The sequence below is a fragment of the Emys orbicularis genome, chromosome 3, assembly GCF_028017835.1.
Source record: "Emys orbicularis isolate rEmyOrb1 chromosome 3, rEmyOrb1.hap1, whole genome shotgun sequence".
NCBI classification, from domain to species: Eukaryota; Metazoa; Chordata; order Testudines; family Emydidae; genus Emys; species Emys orbicularis.
This window is the reverse complement of record NC_088685.1, coordinates 1,393,954-1,409,548: the sequence shown is the minus strand read 5'-3', so window position 1 is coordinate 1,409,548 and position 15,595 is coordinate 1,393,954. Positions and strand designations below refer to the sequence as shown.

Genomic DNA, 15,595 nt, shown 5'->3' with positions numbered 1-15,595 from the left:
CCACCCCAGACCCCACCCCGGTCCCACCACACCCCCTGCCCCTGCCCAGGCTCCAGATCCTGCTCTGCCCTGGACCCCGGGCACTGCTCCAGCCCCAGAGGGCTGCAAACAAGCAGAGCCACTGCCCCCCGCCGCCCCCCGCCTCTCACCAGCACAGCTCTGGTGCTGCCCCACTGGACGCGGCTGCCCCCCTGTGGTGGCAGGACCGGGCAATGCTGGGTCCCGTGTGAGCCTGGCTGATGGAGCAGAGCTGGGACCTCTCCCCCGCCCCCCCCAGACTAACCCTTCCCCCCCCCAGCGCTCACCCAGGTCCGGCTCTGGGCCATCGACCGGCAGACCTACCGCACCATCGTCACCAGCCAGGCCAAGCGCCGGCGGGCCGAGATCCTGGACTCCCTCCGAGAGTGAGTGGGGGGCAGCCCCTCGGGGGGCGGGGGGAGCACCTGTGGGGGCGGGGCCCCTCGGGGAGGGAAGGGGAGCGGGGGAGCGCCCCTGGGGGGCGGGCCTTTGGGCCACTCAGAGACTCCATGGCTGCCCTGAGCCCAGGTTCTCCCACCCCCCATCCCACCCCCCATCCTCTTGGAGCCAGGCCCTGAGCCCTCAGACCCCACCCTGTTTCCAGTGCTGCGGCTGCCCCCACCCCAGGGTCAGCATCCTCCCCACCTTCCATATCTCCCCACCCCTCCCCCGGGTCAGTGCCCCACTCTGTCCCTCTCCGTGGGTCAGCACCCCATTCCTTCCCCCCACGGGATCCTTTAGCCCCATAAGCTTCAAGGCCAGAAGGGCCCATCCTGATCCTCCAGTCTGACCTGCCCACTGCAGCCCCCAGAACCGCCCCCCCCCCCCCCCCGCAATAGGCCCCTAGCCTCTGGTGTCCTCAAATCAAGACTTCCCGTGACAGAGACTCCACCATTCACACTAGTTCTAACCAGCGAGTGACCCGGGCCCCAGGCTGCAGAGGGAGGCGAACCCCCTCCCCCCCCGATCTCTGCCAATCTGACCCGGGGAAAATTCCTTCCCCGCCCTAAATCCGGGATCAGTCAGACCCTGGGCATGTGGGTGAGACCCACCAGCCAGACAGCTGGGAAAGAATTCTCTGCAGTGTCCCATCACCGGCCGCTGGGGGTATTTGCTGCTAGCGGTCGCAGATCAGCTCCATGCCATCGTCGGCAGCCCCATCACACCATCCCCTCCATAAACTGATCACACTCAGCCTGGAAGCCAGTTTGGGGTTTTGCCCCCACTGCTCCCCTTGGGCGGCTGCTCCAGAACTCACTCCTCTGGTGGTGAGAAACCTTCCTCTAAATTCAAGTCTAAACCTGTTGATGGCCAGTTTCTAGCCACGTGTTCTTGTGTCCACATGGGCGCTTAGCTTCAATAACTCCTCTCCCAGCCTGGTGTTTATCCCTGGGATGGATTTAGAGAGGGCGATCGATCTCCCCTCGGCCTGCGTCTGGTCAGGCTAAACAAGCCGAGTTCGTTGGGTCTCCTCTCGTAAGGCAGGTTCTCTGTTCCTCCGATCAGCCTCGTCGCCCTTCTCTGCACCTCTTCCAGTCTGAGTTCATCTTTCTTACCCGCGGCAGAGCAGCCCTGCTCGCGTGTTCCAGCCCAGGGCTCACCAGTGCCTCTTCTTGGTGTAGGGGCGATTCTCCGGCCTTCCCCCTTCGCTTCTTTCTGGCTGCAAGTCCTCTTGTCATGTTCTCTCTTGCAATCTCCGGCGAGTTGTCTTCTGTCCTCCTGGGTCTGACCATTGACTCGTCCCCTCTTCTTTGGGCCTCGCCACTCTGCACTTCTTCCGGCCCCCGCCTGCCGTGCCCCTGCTGAGCAGCAGTGGGGGGTGCCTGCCGAGGAAGGGGAAGTGTATCCTCGGATACATGCCCAGTGCCGGGGGCTTTAAACTATGTTCAACAGGGCAGGAGAGAAAAGCCCCTCGGTAAGCCCAGAGCCCTGTGCTGAAGGGTCAGAAGCTGGGGGAAGCGTGGGCCATCATGGCAAGGACAAAGGAGAGACAAGAGCACTAGGGAGGGGAAAGCTAAGGCACCTTTTAGCTGTCTGGGGATTAATGCACGAAGTGTAGGAAAGAATCAGGAAGAACTGGACATAACTAGTGAATAATCCTGATTCCGACACGCCTGACCGCACGGAGAGTTGGTGGGCTAGTTCCCAGGACTGTTGGACTGCTCCAGAAGGGTACGGCCTGGGCAGCGAGGACAGGCAGGAAGTGTTCAGTGTGGCCTTGTAGATCAAAGCTGTCTACACTTGCACTGAGGCAGAAGTGGGAGGCAGACCTGCTGAAAAACTCTGGATAAAAATTAGAGGTAAAAAACAAGGGTGATGTCACGGTAGGACTCACAGACCCACAGGGTCGGGGCTATGCCCCCAGCCTGGGAACAGTCTCTGGGAGGGGCCTTCAGTGGGCCAGACCCCCCGGGGTCTCATTCTTCCCCCAGGGTGAGCCACGCGGCCTCACCACCTCCTGAGACTGGGCCTCTGGGGCTCCAGCCCCCCTGCCCCACCCCGGGAGCGCCAGGCAGCGAGTCTGGGACAGACCCTGGGGGAGACGTGTCCTCTCCTCAGGGATCAGTGCCCCTCGCCCAGTGTCTGCAGGGACACTCACCCAGCGCTGTGAAACCAGGCGGGTTTATTGGTCACCTGGCACACGGCCCAGGCAGCGCCCAGCCCAGCTGTTTGCATTTTCACTGACCCCTCCGGTCTGAGCCTTCTGATTCACGCAGTTCAGGCCCCGGGTTGGTGCAGGAACCGGGGCATTCCCCACAAGGACGTCAGAGCTGGTGACCTGGAGAACCCCGACTACCAGCCTCCCGCCCCTGGCTGTGTCTGCCCAGGGCTCTGAGCCATAGGCCGGGCGAATGGCTCCACACCTGGGCCCGTAGCCCCTGTCACAGCCCTTCAGCATTCGATGGGGTGGCACCACACAGGGTGTGACAAGGGGCCTCTGTCCCAGACTCTCCCCGCCCCAGGAGTGTCTCCCCCTTGGCCACCTCCCTCTGCTCCCCTGGGGGTCCGATGAGTCCGACGAGACACGCACCTGGGGCCTGGAGTGGGAGCCCGTCTGCCACCCCTGTGCCCCCGAGGAGCTGGCTGGGTGGCTGCTTCCCTCCGACGGGTCAGTCACATCGTCCCTCTCGGAGCCGGAGCTCACCCCCCACGAGCTCTGTCTGGCCCCCGTTCCACTAACCCTGGGCTTCTGCCCACGTACGCCCCGTTTTCCTACAGACATCACCGCTCAGGGCTCTGAGACCCCGCATCCTGCTCCCCCCATTTGGGTTTACCCCAGTCCCACTTCTGGGGCAGCCTCATGGTCCCTCTCCCAGCACCCAGGCTTAGGCCAGTCCCCTTCGGGTCTCTCCAGCCCCAGACCGAGTGTCCCCAAAGTAATCTGCCCACCGGCCTGCGCCGCACAGCCCCTTCGGCTTCCTGTCCATGACCCACGGTCTAGGCTCGTAGGGACACATCTCCTGGAGTTGTTCCGACCCAGCCCAACTATCCCCATATAGATTGGGTACATGTCACCTCAGGACGGGATGCAGAGATAAAGTTTCTTGACACCTTAAATGACTGCTTCTTGGAGCAACTAGTCTTGGAACCCACAAGGGGAGAGGCAATTCTTGATTTACTCCTAAATGGAGCACAGGATCAGGTCCAAGGGGTGAATATAGCTGGACCACTCAGTAATAGTGACTATAATGTAATTTAATTTAACATCCCTGAGGTGGGGAAAACACCCCAGCAGCCCAACACTGTAGTGTTTAATTTCAGAAAGGGGAACTACACAAAAATGAGGAGGTTAGTTAACCAGAAATGAAAAGCTACAGCACCAAGAGTGAAATCCCTGAAAGCTGCATGGGAACTTTTTAGAGGTTCAACAGAATGCTGGGAATCATTAAGAAAGGGATAGATAATGAGACAGAAAATATCATATTGCCTCTATATAAATCCATGGTACATCCACAGCTTGAATACTGCGTGCAGATGTGGTGGCCCCATCTCACAAAAGATCTATTGGAATTGGAAAAGGTTCAGAAAAGGGCAACAAAAATTATTAGGGGTATGGAACAGCTGCCACATGAGCAGAGATTAATAAGACTGGGACTTTTCAGCTTGGCAAAGAGACGACTAAGGGGGGATATGATAGAGGTCTATAAAATCATGACTGGTGTGGAGACAGTAAATAAGGAAGTGTTATTTACTTCTTCTCATAACACAAGAACTAGGGGTCACCAAATGAAATCAATAGGCAGCAGGTTTAAAACAAACAAAAGGAAGTATTTCTTCACACAACGCACAGTCAACCTGTGGAACTCTTTGCCAGGGGATGTTGTGAAGGCCAAGACTATAACACGGTTCAAAAACAAACTAGATACATTAATGGAGGCTAGGTCCATCAATGGCTATTAGCCAGGCTGGGCAGGGACGGTGTCCCTAGCCTCTGTTTGCCAGAAACTGGGAATGGGCGACAGGGGATGGATCACTTGCTGATTCCCTGCTCTGTTCACTCCCTCTGGGGCACCTGGCATTGGCCACGGGCGGCAGACCGGATACTGGGCTAGATGGACCTGTGGTCTGACCCAGTGTGGCCGTTCTTATGTTCTTATACAAATCCTCCAGCTCAGTGACCCCTCCCCTACCCATTTGTGGGGAGATCCTCCCAGCGGGGGGGACCGGGGACTTCCATGTAGGTCACCCCCAGGGTCTTCTGCACACCCCAAAACCTGTTCCCATAAGCCTCAGGTGCCCATTCAGACTTGAGCAGTGGAGGCTGGTTGAACGGTTCCTAGTCCCCAGTATCGGCTCCGCCCATCTGGCTGGGCGCCCCTATGGCTCTGGGACCGAGCAAGAGGGTGAGACGCGGAGCCGGCCTGCGGGGTCAGCCTGGTTCGATCGCAGGCCTTCTCAAAGGCAGTGAGGTAGGACCCGATATCCCGCCCCTCCTCCAACTGGGCAACAATTTGGGATCTAGGCTCCCCTAGAACTGGCATCCTGGGGCCTTTCCCCATTTTACCCTCGGTGGGGCCTCTCACCCTCAGCTTCTCCAGCCCCCGTTCACGCTTTCGCTGCCTCTCTTGCTTCTTCCTCGTGTTTTCGCTGCATCTCATGGGCTGCCAGCCTCTGTTCCTCCAGCCAAAGCTCCTTCACTCAGCTCCATCTCCCACCAACTCCATCAATGGGGAACCAGGTCGTGAGGACGCCCCACTGGAACACTTTTAGAGTGGGGGTGCTGCAGCTGCGCCTCCCCTTACCCCTGTCTGCACCCCCAACTGCCCCGTAGAGCTGGGGCCGGGAGCTGGGCCGTGGCTCCGGGGGGGAGGTCGGGGGGGGAGAACGCGGACAGGGGTAAAGGGGCTGAGGCTGGGGCCACAGCTGGGGGCGGGGGCGGAACCCTGGCACGGGAACAGCAGCCGGGGCTGGGAGCAAAGCCCTGCGTAATACCTGGAGGTGCTGCACCCCTAGTTCCCACGCCTATGGCTGCCTCCGTCACGCTCGTATCCTTCTGGAACCCCACTTGGGCCTGGGTCCCATTGGCAGGGCTCTGAGTCCCCCGGGCTGGGTGCCGTTGGCAGCGGGTGCCGGTCCCCAGGCTGGGTGCCGGGCGGGCCAGTGGGTGCCGGTCCCCGGGCTGGGTGCCGGGCGGGCCAGTGGGTGCCGGTCCCCGGGCTGGGTGCCGTTGGCAGCGTGGGTGCCATTGGCGGCGGGTGCCAGTCCCCGGGCTGGGTGCCATTGGCGGCGGGTGCCGGTCCCCGGGCTGGGTGCCGTTGGCGGCGGGTGCCGGTCCCCGGGCTGGGTGCCATTGGCAGCGTGGGTGCTATTGGCGGCGGGTGCCAGTCCCCGGGCTGGGTGCCGTTGGCGGCGGGTGCCGGTCCCCGGGCTGGGTGCCGTTGGCGGCGGGTGCCAGTCCCCAGGCTGGGTGCCGTTGGCAGTGGGTGCTGGTCCCCAGGCTGGGTGCCGTTGGCAGCGTGGGTGCTATTGGCGGCGGGTGCCAGTCCCCGGGCTGGGTGCCGGGCGGGCCAGTGGGTGCCGGTCCCCGGAATGGGTGCCGTTGGCGGCGGGTGCTGGTCCCCGGGCTGGGTGCCGTTGGCAGCGTGGGTGCTATTGGCGGCGGGTGCCAGTCCCCGGGCTGGGTGCCGTTGGCGGCAGGTGCCGGTCCCCGGGCTGGGTGCCGTTGGCGGCGGGTGCCGGTCCCTGGGCTGGGTGCCGTTGGCAGTGGGTGCTGGTCCCCAGGCTGGGTGCCGTTGGCGGCGGGTGCCGGTCCCTGGGCTGGGTGTCATTGGCGGTGTGGGTGCTATTGGCGGTGGGTGCCAGTCCCCGGGCTGGGTGCCGTTGGCGGCGGGTGCCGGTCCCTGGGCTGGGTGCCGTTGGCGGCGGGTGCCAGTCTCCAGGCTGGGTGCCGTTGGCAGCGTGAGTGCTATTGGCGGCAGGTGCCAGTCCCTGGGCTGGGTGCCGTTGGCGGCGGGTGCCGGTCCCTGGGCTGGGTGCCATTGGCGGTGTGGGTGCTATTGGCGGCGGGTGCCAGTCCCCGGGCTGGGTGCCGTTGGCGGCGGGTGCCGGTCCCTGGGCTGGGTGCCGTTGGCGGTGGGTGCCGGTCCCCGGGCTGGGTGCCGGGCGGGCCAGTGGGTGCCGGTCCCCGGGCTGGGTGCTGTTGGCGGCGGGTGCTGGTCCCCGGGCTGGGTGCCGTTGGCGGTGTGGGTGCTATTGGCGGCAGGTGCCAGTCCCCGGGCTGGGTGCCATTGGCAGCGGGTGCTGGTCCCCGGGCTGGGTGCCGGGCGGGCCAGTGGGTGCCGGTCCCCAGGCTGGGTGCCGTTGGCGGTGGGTGCCGGTCCCCGGGCTGGGTGCCGTTGGCGGCGGGTGCCAGTCCCTGGGCTCGGTGCCGTTGGCGGTGTCGGTGCTATTGGCGGCGGGTGCCAGTCCCTGGGCTGGGTGCCAGGCGGGCCAGTGGGTGCCGGTCCCCGGGCTGGGTGCCGTTGGCAGTGGGTGCCGGTCCCCGGGCTTGGTGCCGTTGGCGGTGTCGGTGCCGTTGGCGGCGGGTGCCGGTCCCTGGGCTGGGTGCCAGGCGGGCCAGTGGGTGCCGGGCCCCGGGCTGGGTGCCGTTGGCGGTGTGGGTGCTATTGGCGGCGGGTGCCAGTCCCCGGGCTGGGTGCCGTTGGCGGCGGGTGCCAGTCCCCGGGCTGGGTGCCGTTGCCGGCGGGTGCCAGTCCCCGGGCTGGGTGCCATTGGCGGTGTGGGTGCTATTGGCGGCGGGTGCCAGTCCCCGGGCTGGGTGCCGTTGGCGGCGGGTGCCGGTCCCTGGGCTGGGTGCCATTGGCGGTGTGGGTGCTATTGTCAGCGGGTGCCAGTCCCCGGGCTGGGTGCCGTTGGCGGTGGGTGCCAGTCCCCGGGCTGGGTTCCGTTGGCAGCGGGTGCCGATCCCCGGGCTGGGTGCCGGGCGGGCCAGTGGGTGCCGGTCCCCGGGCTGGGTGCCGTTGGCAGCTGTCACCGAGTCCCCGGGGATGCTCTGGAACTGCTCCCCACAAAGCCAGTCAGGACTTTGGGGAGCCTCCTCTCCCATGGAGCAGACTGTCTTCAGAGCAAGACGCTCACACGGCTTCACCTCCTGGGTCTCTCCTGGGAGCATTCAGCATATGCCCCTCCGTGCGCTTCCCACAGCGAGTCCGCCCAGGCGGGGTCCTGGGGAAGCCAGAGGGTCCTGCACCCCCCACTTCGCAGTCAGACATGACTCTCGGCCAGCCAGTAAAACAGAGGTTTATTAGACGACAGGAACACGGTCTAAAACAGAGCTTGTAGGTCCAGCAAACGGGACCCCTCGGCCAGGTCCATTCTGGGGCCCAGCGAGGCGGACCCCCGTCTGCTCTCCCTTCCAGTCCCCAGCTAGCTTCAAACCCCCGTCCAGCCCCTCCTTCTCTGGGCTTTGTCTCTTTCCCAGGCCAGGAGGTCACCTGATTCCTTTGTCTCCAACACCTTCAGTTGGCACCTTTGCAGAGGAGGGGCCCAGGCCATCAGTTGCTAGGAGACAGAGTGTCGGGCATTTATGTACCCTGGCCCTTTGCTCTGCAGCAACCATACACCCTTATCCCACCCCCTAGATACTTAAGAACTGCATAGGGGAAACTGAGGAAAACATTAAGAACAGTCCCACTTCGTCACAGCGGTGGGTGCCGGTCCCCAGGCTGGGTGCCATTGGTGGCGGGTGCCGGTCCCCAGGCTGGGTGCCGTTGGCAGCGTGGGTGCTATTGGTGGCGGGTGCCAGTCCCCGGGCTGGGTGCCGTTGGCGGCGGGTGCCGGTCCCCGGGCTGGGTGCCAGGCGGGCCAGTGTGCTGACATGGCCCCGCTCTTCTCCCCAGGGCACCATCGCTGCAGGGCCTGGCGGACGCTCAGCTCTCCAAGCTGCTGGACTCCATGGAGGAGGTAGGAGCCGGGGGCTGCGCAGTCCCACGGGCCCCGCGGGCTCCCTCGCGTCTAGGGATGGGGCTGCCCCATGGCACCGACAGCGCCTCCACGCCCCGGGAGCGGCACACAGGGACGGCTGGTCCCAGCCCTGGCTGGGGGCCGGGCCGAGGGTCAGGAACTGGCACACACGAGGCTGCACTGGTTCCATGCTGGGCCCTGGGGCTGGCGACACGCCTGGGCACAGGGGGGCACAGGTTGAGGACCCCGTGCCCTGGCACAGGGCTGGGTGAATCCCTGAGTGCATCTCCCTGGGTCGCCAGGGCATCTGCTCCACCTTGTGGTGCCAGGCCTGTCCGCGTGTCCATCCCGCGGGGCCTGGGCTGTCCCTGTGTCCATCCCGTGGGGCCGGGCCTGTCCCCATGTCCATCCCGCGGGGCCTGGGCTGTCCCTGTGTCCATCCCGCGGGGCCGGGCCTGTCCGTGTGTCCATCCCGCGGGGCCGGGCCTGTCCGTGTGTCCATCCCGCGGGGCCGGGCCTGTCCGTGTGTCCATCCCGCGGGGCCGGGCCTGTCCGTGTGTCCATCCCGCGGGGCTGGGCCTGTCTGCGTGTCCATCCTGCAGTGACGGGTCTGTCCATGTGTCTGTCCTGCAGTGCACATTCGCTCATGATGAGGTGATTGTTCGCGAAGGGGACGAGGGGAATAACTTCTACATCATCCTGAGAGGAGAGGTGGGTGCAGCCTGGCTGGGGGCACGACCCCTCCCCTGCCCTGCCGGGGCACGACCCCTCCCCCACCTGGGGCACTACCCCTCCCCTCCCCCGCCCTGCCGGGGCACGACCCCTCCCCCACCCTGCCTGGGGCACAACCCTTCTCCCACCTGGGGCACGACCCCTCCCCCACCCTGCCTGGGGCACGACCCTTCTCCCACCTGGGGCACGACCCCTCCCCCACCCTGCCTGGGGCACGACCCTTCTCCCACCTGGGGCACTACCCCTCCCCCACCCTGCCTGGGGCACGACCCCTCCACCGCCCCGCCCCGCCTGGGCAAGACCCGTCCCCTCCCCCCCCCCCACCGTTGGGGCAACAGTTCACCCCCTCCCAGGGTTCTTGGGAAGCAGGGCAGGGGCTGCAGCCCCCACCTGGCACTCAGGACGCCTGGGTTCGGTTCCCCGCTCAGCTGGGCTAATGAGCCCAGGGCCTTGTCTCCCAGCAGCCCCTCCATGCAGCCAGACCGGGCAGCTCGCGCTCACACCTTCCTCTGGGGGAGCCAGCGGGGCAGCCCGATGTGCCCTGCGCCACCCCCCCGCCCGCTCCCCCCCCCCCCCCCAACGGCCCAGAGCCTAGGGTTACCATACGTCCGGTTTTTCCCGGACATGTCCGGCTTTTCGGCAATCAAACCCCCGTCCGGGGGGAATTGCCAAAAAGCCGAACATGTCCGGGAAAAATGCCGGCCGGGCACTTCCCCTCCCGCGGCTGCTGTGCTCCTCCCCTGACTCTTCGGCTCTGTTTAAGAGCTGAGCTGCCCGAGCGCTATGGGCTTCAGGCAGCCCCCATGTCCCCGGACCCTGCGCCACCGGCCGGGCACTTCCCCTCCCGGGCTCCGGCGGCGCAGGGTCCAGAGGCATGGGGGCTGCCTGAAGCCGGTAGCGCTCGGGCAGCTCGGCTCTTAAACAGAGCCGAAGAGTCAGGGGAGGAGCAGAGCCTCCGGCCGCGGCAGCTCTGCTCCTCCCCTGACTCTTCGGCTCTGTTTAAGAGCCGAGCGCTACGGGCTTCGGGCAGCCCCCATGCCTCCGGACCCTGCGCCGCCGGAGCCCGGGAGGGGAAGTGCCCGGCCAGGGCCCCGTGGAGGGTCCTCTTTTTTTATTTGTTAAATATGGTAACCCTACCAGAGCCCACCCCCGGCTCCGCGGCCACAGGGGAGCAGGGGCACTTTGGGGGCTGGTAGGTGACTCTGGGGAGCCTGGGGGTCAGGGTGCTGCTCCCTTCAGAGAGCCCAGGTGTAAACAGTACCAGTCCCCTGCCCTGCTGTGCCCCTGGGCCCCCTGCCCCCTCCAACCCCCCCGAACTGGGCTCCTCTGCCAGCCCAGGGCCTCCTGCCCCTCCAGCCCCCCCAGGAGCGATGCCCCAGCCCCCATCTCCCTGCAGGTTCGGGTCAGCAGGCGCGTGCACGGGCGGGAGGAGCAGATCCGGGCGCTGCGAGCCGGCGAGCACTTCGGGGAGCTGTCGCTGCTGCGGTAGGTGCCGCCCTGGAGCCCCTCGGCCCCGCCCAGCCGGCCCTGGCACGCGCACAGCAGGGGCCCACGCGGGCACTTGCAGCCAGACGTGCAACGCACACACACCCCCCACGGGGCCCGGCACACACACACACCCCCCACGGGGCCCGGCACACATACCCCCACACCCCGCGGGGACCGGCACACACCCCACGGGGACCAGCACACACACACACACTCACACCCTGCGGGGACCGGCACACACATACACACACACACGCACACACCGTGGGGGCCCACGCGGGTGCTTGCAGCCGGACGTGCAACACACACACACAAACACTGTGGGGTCCGGCACATACACGCATGCGCGCGCGCACACTGCGGGACCCACGTGGGCGCTTGCAGCCGGATGTGCGCTCTCCCCGGCGCTCTCCCCACCCCTGTCACCCCCCAGCGCAGGCGGGCTCCCCGGTACTTGCCCCCCAGTGTCTCCGCTCCCCGCCCCCAGACGGACACTCCCAGCCCACACCCGGGGCGCAGACCCCCAGTCCCTGGCTCCCCGTCCCAGTAGAGACGCCAAGTCTCCTGTCCCCACCCCGCACCGCACAGCCCCCTGGCCTCCCTCATGGCCTCTCTCCTCTCTGCAGCAACATCCGCCGGACAGCCACCTGCCGGGCACACGGGGAGGTCGCCTGCATCACTGTCACCAAGGAGTGAGTCCGCCCCAGGGGGCGGGAGCCCCACGCTAGGGGGCACCGTGGGGCAGAGGGGACTTGACTTCAAGCCCTGCCCGATGGCACCACGGCCATGGCATGCGGTGCCCAGGGCTGGCTGCACCCCCCCTTCCTCCACAGGCCTGCCAGGCAGAGTAACTGGAGCCAGAGTAGGGGAGCCAGGACTCCTGGGTTCTCTCCCAGCTCTGGGAGGGGAGTGGGGGCTGGTGGGTGAGAGCAGGCGGGGCAGGGAGCCAGGACTCCTGGGTTCTCTCCCCAGCTCTGGGAGGGGAGTGGGGGCTGGTGGGTTAGAGTAGGCGGGGCTGGGAGCCAGGACTCCTGGGTTCTCTCCCCGGCTCTGGGAGGGAAGTGGGGACTGGTGGGTTAGAGCAGGCGGGGCAGGGAGCCAGGACTCCTGGGTTCTCTCCCCAGCTCTGGGAGGGGAGTGGGGGCTGGTGGGTTAGAGCAGGGGGGGCTGGGAGCCAGGACTCCTGGGTTCTCTCCCCGGCGCTGGGAGGGGAGTGGGGACTGGTGGGTTAGAGCAGGCGGGGCTGGGAGCCAGGTCTCCTGGGTTCTCTCCCCAGCTCTGGGAGGGGAGTGGGGGCTGGTGGGTTAGAGCAGGGGGGGCTGGGTCCCAGGACTCCTGGGTTCTCTCCCCAGCTGTGGGAGGGGTGTGGGGGCTGGTGGGTTAGAGCAGGTAGGGCTGGGAGCCAGGACTCCTGGGTTCTCTCCCCGGTGCTGCCACTGATTTGCTATGTGAGCCTGGCCAAGTCCCTTTGTCTCTGCTCCTCCCTCCCCCTGTCTCGGGGTCAGGTGCTGCGCTGTGCCTTGGCTCCCGTGGGCAGAGACTGTTCTGGGGGCTGGGTCCCTCCACCGGTCCTGCCAACGCCTCCTGTCTCCTCCCTCCCCACAGAGACTTCCAGGAGATCTGCCCCTTCTGCCCCACGCCCAGGCAGCTTTCGGAGCCGTGAGTGTCTCCGTGGGGACGGGGAGGGGGGGTCCTGCTCACACTGCCCCTCCATGGGGCCAGGACAGCCCCGTGCCGCGAGGCCCAGCCAGGACCATGTGGGGCGGCTGCCATGGGGAGGTGGGTGCCATGGGGAGGGGGACCATGGGGGCAGGTGGCAGGGGTGGGTGCCCGGGGGAGGTGGGTGGCAGGGGATGCCAGGGGGCGGGTGCTGTGCAGTGTCAGGGTGGCAGGGGCTATAAGGCGGGTGCCATGGGGAGGTAGGGAGGAAGGGGACCATGGTGGCAGGTGGCAGGGGTGGGTGCCATGGGGAGGTGGGTGGCAGGAGATGCCAGGGGGCGGGTGCCACGCAGTGGCAGAGGGGCTCCTGTCCTGAGGAACTGTCACAGATTGAAGTATCACTAGAGGAGGTTTTGGAATTAATTGGAATTAATTGATAAACTTAACATTAACAAGTCACCGGGACCAGATGGCATTCACCCAAGAGTTCTGAAAGAACTCAAATGTGAAGTTGCGGAACTATTAACTAAGGTTTGTAACCTGTCCTTTAAATCGGCTTCGGTACCCAATGACTGGAAGTTAGCTAATGTAACGCCAATATTTAAAAAGGGCTCTAGGGGTGATCCCGGCAATTACAGACCGGTAAGTCTAACGTCGGTACCGGGCAAATTAGTTGAAACAATAGTAAAGAACAAAATTGTCAGACACATAGAAAAACATAAACTCTTGAGCAATAGTCAACATGGTTTCTGTAAAGGGAAATCGTGTCTTACTAATCTATTAGAGTTCTTTGAAGGGGTCAACAAACATGTGGACAAGGGGGATCCGGTGGACATAGTGTACTTAGATTTCCAGAAAGCTTTTGACAAGGTCCCTCACCAAAGGCTCTTACGTAAATTAAGCTGTCATGGGATAAAAGGGAAGGTCCTTTCATGGATTGAGAACTGGTTAAAGGACAGGGAACAAAGGGTAGGAATTAATGGTAAATTCTCAGAATGGAGAGGGGTAACTAGTGGTGTTCCCCAAGGGTCAGTCCTAGGACCTATCCTATTCAATTTATTCATAAATGATCTGGAGAAAGGGGTAAACAGTGAGGTGGCAAAGTTTGCAGATGATACTAAACTACTCAAGATAGTTAAGACCAAAGCAGATTGTGAAGAACTTCAAAAAGATCTCACACAACTAAGTGATTGGGCAACAAAATGGCAAATGAAATTTAATGTGGATAAATGTAAAGTAATGCACATTGGAAAAAATAACCCCAACTATACATACAACATGATGGGGGCTAATTTAGCTACAACGAGTCAGGAAAAAGATCTTGGCGTCATCGTGGATAGTTCTCTAAAGATGTCCACGCAGTGTGCAGAGGCGGTCAAAAAAGCAAACAGGATGTTAGGAATCATTAAAAAGGGGATAGAGAATAAGACTGAGAATATATTATTGCCCTTATATAAATCCATGGTTCGCCCACATCTCGAATACTGTGTACAGATGTGGTCTCCTCACCTCAAAAAAGATATTCTAGCACTAGAAAAGGTTCAGAAAAGAGCAACTAAAATGATTAAGGGTTTAGAGAGGGTCCCATATGAGGAAAGATTAAAGAGGCTAGGACTCTTCAGTTTGGAAAAGAGAAGACTAAGGGGGGACATGATAGAGGTATATAAAATCATGAGTGATGTTGAGAAAGTGGATAAGGAAAAGTTATTTACTTATTCCCATAATACAAGAACTAGGGGTCACCAAAAGAAATTAATAGGCAGCAGGTTTAAAACAAATAAAAGGAAGTTCTTCTTCACGCAGCGCACAGTCAACTTGTGGAACTCCTTACCTGAGGAGGTTGTGAAGGCTAGGACTATAACAATGTTTAAAAGGGGACTGGATAAATTCATGGTGGCTAAGTCCATAAATGGCTATTAGCCAGGATGGGTAAGAATGGTGTCCCTAGCCTCTGTTCGTCAGAGGATGGAGATGGATGGCAGGAGAGAGATCACTTGATCATTGCCTGTTAGGTTCACTCCCTCTGGGGCACCTGGCATTGGCCACTGTCGGTAGACAGATACTGGGCTAGATGGACCTTTGGTCTGACCCAGTACGGCCTTTCTTATGTTCTTATGTTCTTATGTTCTTATGTCCTGGTCCCGGGGGACTGACCTGCTGATCGGTTCGTTCTCTCCCTGCCAGAGATGTGGCCATGCTGGAGGTTCCCTCCCTTTCTGAGCCTGGACGGTGAGTCCCGGCCCCAGGGCCCTGCCCAGACCCAGCCAGCCCTCGAGGGATCCTTCCCCCTCCGCCCGGGTCTCCCTGGCTCTGTCTCTCAGAGAGTCAGAAGGGTGGGGCTGGAAGGGACCTCGCGAGGGCACCATGTCCAGCCCCCCGCGCTGAGGCAGGGCCGGGTGAACCTGGACCAGCCCTGACAGGGGTTTGTCCCACGTGGGATCCCACAGCCTCCCTCGGGAGCGGGTCCCCACCTTCACTCCCCAGCCGCTGGACAGGTCTTCCTAGGCGCTAACCTCAGTCTCCCTCCCATTGCTTCTCGTCCTACCTGCCGGGGCCGTGGAGAACAAGTGACCCCCCCCCCCCCCCGCGTATAACAGCCCTGAGCAGCTCTGAAGAGTGTTCTCAGGTCCCCCCTCAGCCCCTTCTCTCAACACGAAACAGGCCCCGGCTGTGTGACCCTTCCTCACAGGTCAGCTTCTCTGAACCCCTGTGTGACGGGTCGGGCCCCTTGGGACGCCCCCTGATGTGCTGAGCTCCCCCGAGTCTGCCTGTCCTGCCAGCCTGGGCCCCCTTCACCTGGCTTGCTGAGTCAGGCTAGTACAGGCGAGTCTCATCTTATGCGCATTTAACATGCGCGAATTCAGCTTTGTGCGCTCGGCAAAAACAACAACAAAAAAAGAGAAAAATAACAATTTAAATACGGTACCTGTAGTGCAGGCGGTTCCGCCCGCCGTTACACTCAATGGAATTTTGACTAGATGCGATTTTCGCTTTACGCGCTGACCGCGGAACGTAACCCCGGCGTAAGATGAGACTCGCCTGTGAAACCTCCTCGGCACACAGGCAGGGCCACCCCCAGCTGTAGGGCAGCTCTGGGCAGACTCCGCTTCAGGGACTTGCTCCAGCGCTCGGGTGCTCACTCCTTTTAAGGGGGACAAACCCAAATGCGGCCCCTCCCTCAGTGTGGAGAGAGGTGTGCACACTTCCTCCCCACCCCACCCCCCTGTTAGAAATTACAGAAACAAATGGTATTAACTCTAACGGTCAGAGTTGAAGTGGTAAAAGGGGTAACACA

General features: G+C 62.8%; 1 protein-coding gene across 1 annotated transcript in view; it reads left to right on the top strand.

Moving 5' to 3' along the window:
* The window catches only part of LOC135876818 (cGMP-dependent protein kinase 1-like), a 55,918-nt gene that overhangs the window by 20,237 nt on the left and 20,086 nt on the right, over positions 1-15,595 (top strand). Inside the window, exons 5-11 of the mRNA XM_065402167.1 lie at positions 299-404; positions 8,358-8,421; positions 9,055-9,132; positions 10,550-10,638; positions 11,268-11,333; positions 12,247-12,300; positions 14,485-14,529. Of these exons, the coding sequence (XP_065258239.1) occupies positions 299-404; positions 8,358-8,421; positions 9,055-9,132; positions 10,550-10,638; positions 11,268-11,333; positions 12,247-12,300; positions 14,485-14,529 (502 nt within the window). The remainder of the gene's footprint in view (positions 1-298; positions 405-8,357; positions 8,422-9,054; positions 9,133-10,549; positions 10,639-11,267; positions 11,334-12,246; positions 12,301-14,484; positions 14,530-15,595) is intronic.